Genomic DNA, 8,018 nt, shown 5'->3' on the forward strand with positions numbered 1-8,018 from the left:
CTATACTGAAGACTACCTATGGGGTATCATGAAACAGTCGGTGTGTTCAACAACTAAAACACTTCAAATCAGTTCTCATGTGATAAGTAAGTTAGAATGTAAGCCTGTCAAATCTAATAACCACAGGAAGTTTTCAGTGAAGTTCTAAGACAAACACATGGTCCTCACCCCCAGTTCCACACACTCTCATTAACTAGAAATGAACTTCAATATTACAATTCACTTGGAGGGGTGCCTGGGTGGCTCAGTGGGTTAAGCATCTGCCTTCAGCTCGGGTCATGATCCCAGGGTCCTGGGATCGAGCCCCTCATTGGGCTCCCTGCTCAGTGGGGAATCTGCTTCTCCCTCTCCCTCTGCAGCAACCCCTGCTTGTGCACACACTCTCTCTGTCAAATAAATAAATAAAATCTTAAAAAAAATAATACAATTCACTTGGAAATGACTTGCTGGAAGAGAAAAGTCAGGTTTGCCACAGTTAAACCTGGAAGTGTGTGTACAAGCAGCAGGTGGGTTAGGGAGACACAGTGCAGCAAAGTTTGCAACTGATCTGTCCTCCAGCAGCCAACTGATCCATATGGGTACTAGAGATTAGTACTAGGAGGGCAGAACTCCTGCCAAAAACTGGCTTCTTCTGGGTGCAGGTAAGGCAAATGGGTTTCACATCACTCTTCTCTTAGATACTTTTTGAAAAAGAAAAAGTTTTAGAGAAGTGGTAACTCTTGGTCTAACATACTGCAAACCAAGTCCCTTTTAGTTTAATCATACAATATAAAGATCTCACATAAGCACATACTTGAGCATATATCTAAATGTAAATGTATAAACACACGTTATAGAGAGAGAGAGAGACACACACACACTTAGATATATGCTCAAGTATATACTTATATACTTAGGAATGATATTCAGGCTATGTTATAAATAGTACTATGTAAGTCTATGACTTTCAATTCTGATTATTCCAAAAAGCTATTTTCCACCTTGAAAATGTGTAAAATGAATCATATGCAATAGGAAATCTTCTGTAAAGGAGAAAACTTTAAAATAAATTTGTTACCCCTTGTGTAAATCTTAACTTTCAAACCAAAGATCTAAAAAAAATGAGGGTTCCATCTAGTTTGTTCCAAGTACTTAAATACCTCAGGGTTTTTAGTTCCTCTACTAAAAATATTTGTATCAAAAGTACTGACAAACAAATAAGGCCAACTAAGAGTTGTTTTTCTAAACCTCCTGTTTTTGCAATAACTGCCCTATTTCTGTAGTTCTTCTAGAAGTCCCAATGCCTAACTAAAGCAATAAAAGCTTTAATATAGGTTGCAGGGTTTATCTTTTTTTTTTTTAAGGATCCATCTGTCTCTCCCATATTAAGCCGATGACTTAAGTCCAATGAAAATGGCCCTTTTTTATGCCTATCAATTCTTATGTCCCTTGATATTTTTGTAGACAGTACTCTTACTAATTAACTGAACCTCATGAGGAAGATATTAATGATGGTTGAGACACTCAAGAGACACACACACACCTCGGAACTCAAAATACTTCGCAGTCTAGCAAAAGACCTATTTGATTCAAGAGGGGAGGGGATGAACAGAGAGACGGGAGTGCATGGCACGAAAAGTTGCTGACCAGAGCAGCTGTGCCCAGCTTTTAGACACTTACTGGTTTGCTAGGGTACACGTTAGATAGATGTGTTTTTAGTTTCCCCACGGTCCAGTTCAAGAAGCAGCTAATAGTCTGGTCACTGTATTTCTGATTCGGTGCTTTAATGATGAGGGTCACAGGAATCTCCATCCCATTTTGGTCCATGGTGCCCCCGAGTTGAACAGAGTCAAGAGGAGCAGCCCAAATGAGCCGAGGTGGTAACTGCCGGCGCGACTGGTACAGGGACGGCAGCAAGTAGGTTCTTAATATTCTGTGTCCAAGTCAGTCACAAGTGCATCGGGCGATACAAGGGCCATTGCCGGTACCAAGGATGATGGACAGTGGCGGCGGCGGGGTCCGGGGACCCGGCCGTGGGTGCAGCTTTCCCCGCCAGGTCCGGGCTCCGCCGGGCTCCGGACTGCGGAAAGAGGCCGGGAGGAAAAGAGAGAAAGCAATGATAAGGGAGGGAGTCACCGCCCCGCCCCCGCCGCGACCCCCAAGCTGAAACGCAACAAGGCCCCTACGCGACGGCCCTGCCAAGCGGGCCAGAGAAGGGGCCGAGCCGCTCAGGGCGACCCACCGGGGCAGGAGTACCTGAAGGAGGGCCGCGGAGCCCGCCACCGCCTCCCTCCGCGCCCGGGTAGGGCCGCCGGCCGCACAGTCCTGCCGGGCGTCCTCCGCGGCGGCCGCTCCCTTCCTGCTGCTCGGCGGCGGCCACGGCCCGGCCCCGGGTCTCGCGAGGCGGCGCGATGGCCGCCGGAGAAGTTGGCCAAAGGGCGCGGCCCGCTCTCCGCCTGACCCCTCGGGCAGGACACGGCAGCGCGGCGCAGGACAGGGCGCGGCAGAGGCAGCGGCAGGTGGCAGGAGGGCGGGGACTAGAAGCCCAAGCTCCCGGCGCGAGCTCGCTCGTTTTGTTGTTGTTATGAGGAAGGTCTGGGTCCCCTTTAAGCCGGAAGGCGCAGGACGGAAGTGCGTCATGCGCGGCCCGCCCCGGCGCCGGGCTCAGGCGGTCCAGCAGGAGCCGACCGCCGCGCCCCGACCGCCCGGGGGACCGCCGGCTGAGTTCCGGGTCGCCGCGAAGCCGCTGGGCTGTGCTGGAGCCCAACCTGGCCTGACCGCTCGCTCGGTCTCGTCCCCCAGCCGCGCTCAGGCCTCACCACTAGCTGAGCTGGCGCTAGCACATCCTGTTTTGACCACACCCTGAAGATTTGAGAAGTGTTCCTTCATCCTAAGAGTTTCTCTGCAAAAGTTAGTGTCCTTCCAGATGCTGAATCAAACTTCCGCTCCAAATGTTTTGTGTCGAGTGTCTGCAAAGCACGGTACCAGGAGCTTTGGCGGAGAGACCATGGGCTACACTGCGTAAGGAGCAAAGGCTTTCAGTGAGACCTGAGGTCTGCCTCTACTTTCCGTGTCACCCTGGCTATCCTTTCTGAGCCTCAGTTTAGTTCTCCAAACGGTAATGGCTAACTGCGTGTTGATGAGCAAATGAGCCACGTATGTAAGCCATCTGGTACAGTTCAGGCATATGACAGTCTCTCAAATGTTAATTTCCATCTCTTTCCTCTTCGTCTTCACAGAAGTCGGCAAGTGCTTACTGAGCCCCTACTGTGTGTTTAGTTCAGTGGGAGATGAAGAGGGATGGTAGTGTTATTTTTCTGTTTTACGGCTTAGGCGTAGAATGCAAAGGTTATGTTCACTGCCCCAAACTGACTTATTCTCCATTTTCTGCACGGGTTTGGGGGTCAGTACAGCAAATTAGACGTGCATTCTCACGGGCTTCCACTTACAGGAGAAGGCAAGCAGGTAATATAGAGAGCTAGTCTTTTTCCCTCTCGCCTTCAGAAGGGTTAGTGAAGGTTAGCTACCATTGAGTTAGTGACCAAGGGAAATTCTTCCTCTCTATAGGTAATGCAGCAGGATCCCTTACACCCTGACTTCTTTCACCTCCGTCTTTGTGGTAGGACATCTATATCTGAGCCATACCCTCTCAATGCTCTTCAGAAATAAGAGTGAGGCCCCCTTTATTTTTTTGTCTTGTACTGAGGACAGCTTGCTATGACTCGGGTTTTCTGTAGCAGACCCTGGTCTCTTTCTACCTAGTATTTAGTCATCCTAATGGAACTTTAACTTATTTCTAGCTAAAAATACTTTTTCAGACTCCTGTACATCTAGGGGTAGCCCGTTTGACCCAGTTCCAGCCAATAAGACAAAAGTTGAAGTTGCTACTGGCCCTTTCAAGGAAGGACATGCACATGTTCTGCAGGCCAGAGCTCATCCTGTCCTACACCTGTTGTTCTTGCTTGAGGAATATGCCAGAGGTGCAGCAGCCATAGTTCAGTCATGAAGCAACAAACAGAACAGAGGCCTGCATTCCAAGGCTGGCAGAGCAGAACAATTGAAAGAGGCTAGATCCTTTATGGCATCATTGTGCGACCATGTAAGTCCTAAGCTGTCTGCCCTAAGACTTCTTTTTTGTCCATTTCCTGTTTGAGCCAGGAAGTTTCCACAACCATCACCACCTAACCCTAACCCTACAACTCTTGTCACTTATGCTCATGACTCAGACTGAGTAATGTGGTCATTTCACTTGGTACTGTGAAATGTACATTTTTAGTGAGATATACATTAATAATTACTAATATTAAGGCAGAATGTGCATTTCACTATTTAAAGGAGAGGTTCACTAGTATGGACAAAAACATTTAAAAATGTAATGAACATTCAAGAGACTGAAATATATGGTTATAAGGATGATATAGACAAAAATGATTTTTTTTAATTTCGCAGCCACCTGATTTAAGTGTCTAGAAATGTTTTTTTTTTTTTTTTAAGATTTTATTTATTTATTTGACAGAGAGAGACACAGCAAGAGAGGGAACACAAGCAGGGGGAGTGGGAGAGGGAGGAGCAGGCTTCCCGCGGAGCAGGGAGCCCGACGTGGGGCTCCATCCCAGGACCCTGGGATCATGACCGGAGCCGAAGGCAGGCGCTTAACCGACTGAGCCACCCGGGCACCCCTAGAAATGCTTTTGATGCTGTTGAATTTGGCCATAATAAATGATACTAGAATGTGATCCCATTTTTGTTAAGTATATGTGTGTATAGAACATTGTATGAAAGGGTGGTCCCCAAAATATGGATAGTGTTTACCTTGGAATTTGGGGTAGAAAAAATTGTTAGTATTGAGGAGAAGCAACATTGTAGTTACTTAAAGGCTTCTACGAGCATTGAGCTGCCTATTTAGATCATTGTACATGTTACAGATAAATGGAAATGTGAAAGAACAATTGCATATTTCAGTTACCATTATTGCTTAAAGGCAGCCTCCAATGAGAATACTTAAGGGTGTGATGCTAATAGATAATAAAGGATTTGTGGTGGTTAAGACTAAATCTACTTGAACAATATTAACTATTCAGTACACATAATCCTAGTAGCTAATTCGGTAGTTCAGGGTGACTTCTGCCCATGAGTAGCTTTGTTAACAAAGTAAAGCAAATCTAAAAGAAAATTATTTGTAAATCATATGAGTTGATTTCCAGTATTTGTGGGACTTTTTCCAATTCTTTTCATCTTTGGGGTGGGAAGGAGGATAGCTAGAAAAGTATATATTGATTCGTTCTGTGAGATTCCAGTTTCTTCTAAAAATCTAAAGAAAATAAAGTGCTTGTTACTGAACTTTTCTTAACTGAAATTTGGAATATCTTCCAGGAAGGTAAAATACTTTATGATGTTGAATAATACAGTTTGTGGTGTTTTGATATTTTGTTGTTGTTTTTTTTTAATAATCTTGAGAGGAAAGACTTTAGTCAAGTGATGATCTTGCATTTGCAAATTTCAAAGATGATGTTGGCCATCTGGTTTCTGATTCCTTCTATTTCTACTTACACCAAACTTGTCTTTTTTTTTTTAAACACTGTGCCACAAAGTATCTAATCAAATCTTAATCAAGTTCATTGTTTAAAAACAATGAAATTCTACACTTAAAGCCTAGGAAAATTAGCTCGTTTCAACACTACACTTTCAAAATCTTAATGGGTCCCAGATGTTTGATTATAAACCATATTGTGGAAATGGAAGGAAGAAAACCACCCATGCATTAAATGCCAAATGGGTGATTTGAGGGATGTGTCATCTAATGAGTTCTCAGAACAGCCCTGAGAGGTAGTGAGGACAGTGAAGTGCAGAAATGCTAAATGTCTTGCCCAAAGTCACACAGCTAGTTCTGATTCCTCTATAATGCAGACTCTTCCCACTACACTGAACTTTCCTATTTAAATATATTCATATATACCAAGACACATTCAGGAGGAGAAGGCTTTCAGGAACAACATCTTAGAAGTTATCTAGATCAGTTTTCCAACTACTGCCAGAATCACCATATCTCTGAAGGGTAGTCAGCCAACTTTGGCTTGAACCATTCCAAGGAGAAGGAACACTTGTTTTCACTACAGCATGACCTGTTGTGAAACAGCCATGGTTATTATAAGTGAATTAAAATCTGCCTTCCTATTATTTGTCATTAGGCAACTTTTCTCCTCTTGATGAATCTAAAATATGTTTACTCTTATATCACGTGCCAGCCCTTCAAATGAATAAATGCTCTCTATGATTTCTCTAGACTAAAAAATCCCAGATCCTTCAATCATCCTCAAGAATAGTTTCCAGATCACCCAGAATACTGACTCACCTTTGGACACAGTAGTTTATATACCCCTCATCAATTATGGTGACTGCAGTAAGCATTTAGACACATGATTTCCCTAGAACAGTCTTCATAAGGACACATCTGTATTTCTATTAATTTGTGTATTAGTAGAAATCTTCATAAGCTGGTTTAGCAGTTGGATTTCTGCTTTTCAGAAACTATATTTAGTCAATACTTAGAGTGACCATTTGGCTAAGACTGAAGTCTCTCTCTTATAATTCAATCTAGTGACTTACTTATGACAGTCCTTGGAGAAAATTATAGCCAAACAACATCTCACTGACTTCCTTAGGTGACCAGAGAAGCAGGGAGGGGCAAATCCCTTATACTTTCCACCCTTTAGAGAATTTTGACCTAAATGTATGGTTTGTCTATTGCTGCAAAACAATATACACCCAAAACTGTGGGTCAGAATTTTGGGAACAGGTTAGCTAGTGGTTTTAGTTTGAGTCTCTCATGAAATTGTAGCCAAGATTTCAGCTGGCATTCAGTTATCTGAAGACATTGTTGGGACTGACTGGAGGTCCTTCTTCCAAAGTGGTTCACTTGTAAGGCTGACAAGCTGGACTGGTTCTTAGTGTGAAATCTCACTTCCTACCCATGTAGGTCTCTTCACGTCACTGCTTGAGTGTCCTCACAACATGGCAGCAGGATTCCCCCAGAATGAGAGGTCCAAGAGACAAAGGCAGAAGCAGGAATGCCTTTCATCTTGGACATCACACCTTTTCACCTCCATGGTGCTCTCTTGGTCACAGAAACCAGCCCTGAGTCAGCATGGGAGGAGAGTACATACAAGCATGAATACCAGGAGGTAAGGACCATCAGGCTCTTTTTAGAAGCCAGCTACTGTAATGTACCTTACCAAAGCATAACAGGTCATAATAGACACCCCATTCGTTCTATATACAACCATCCAAGTCCAAATCCCAATCATAGTCTTGTCGTTTCACAACTGCTTGCATTTCCTCTGACATTCTCTCTCTCCCCGGAGATCTTTGACCAATTTCCTCACTCCCAAATTAGAACCATCCTTAACACTATCGGCTCTATTTCTCAAATGTTTATAAATGTGTATCTTTGTTACTAAAAGCAAACATAGTTGAATTTGGGGATATTACATTTGCTATTCTACATTCAAACAAAGTTAAGAATAATCACTAAATTGAACTGGAGAATAGTCATTAGGCCTTACCTGTGGCCTAATCTCTTAATCTGGGTTCGGAGATATACCTTGAATCGTCTATAGAACTGTGCACTTATGTACACGTGTGCATTTACCCAGAGGAAGAGTCCATGGTTTTTATCAGCTCCTTGAAGGGGCCATTTATAGTGCCTTTCAGAGCCCCCAATAAAATTCAGTCCTCATTATAAGGTTTTTCCAGTTAAAGGAAATGGGTTATTGAACCAATTATCAAGTTTTTGCCTCAAAAATCCAAAAATACTCTTCACTGCCTGCTTTGTGATAATAGAGATAAACCCTATAAATAGTTCTCCTTCTCTAGCTGTCAGGAAACTAAGCTTTGTCAGTAGGGGGCACTGGAGGGACACTGGAGGAAGAAGAGCTATCTACCTGTGTAGTGTCATATGCTCCTTTAGGTAGGCTCTCGCAGCACACCTGACTTCTGCAGCTCCGGGTTCCCGCAGTGCCCAGAGGCCCGCTCTGTGTAGC

At 44.0% G+C, this 8,018-nt stretch overlaps 1 protein-coding gene across 2 annotated transcripts in view; it reads right to left on the reverse strand.

Annotated features, from left to right (window-relative positions):
* The window catches only part of HERPUD2 (HERPUD family member 2), a 29,884-nt gene extending 27,312 nt beyond the window's left edge, over nt 1–2,572 (reverse strand). For both annotated transcript variants that reach the window (XM_021699306.1, XM_021699305.1), the window contains exons 1-2: nt 2,236–2,572; nt 1,660–2,059 (exon numbers count right to left, since the gene is read on the reverse strand). In XM_021699306.1, coding sequence (XP_021554981.1) covers nt 1,660–1,806 — 147 coding nt within the window. In that variant the 5' untranslated portion in view covers nt 1,807–2,059; nt 2,236–2,572. The remainder of the gene's footprint in view (nt 1–1,659; nt 2,060–2,235) is intronic.
* Between the last annotated feature and the right edge of the window lie 5,446 nt (nt 2,573–8,018).

Source organism: Neomonachus schauinslandi, chromosome 12 (assembly GCF_002201575.2).
Source record: "Neomonachus schauinslandi chromosome 12, ASM220157v2, whole genome shotgun sequence".
NCBI classification, from domain to species: Eukaryota; Metazoa; Chordata; class Mammalia; order Carnivora; family Phocidae; genus Neomonachus; species Neomonachus schauinslandi.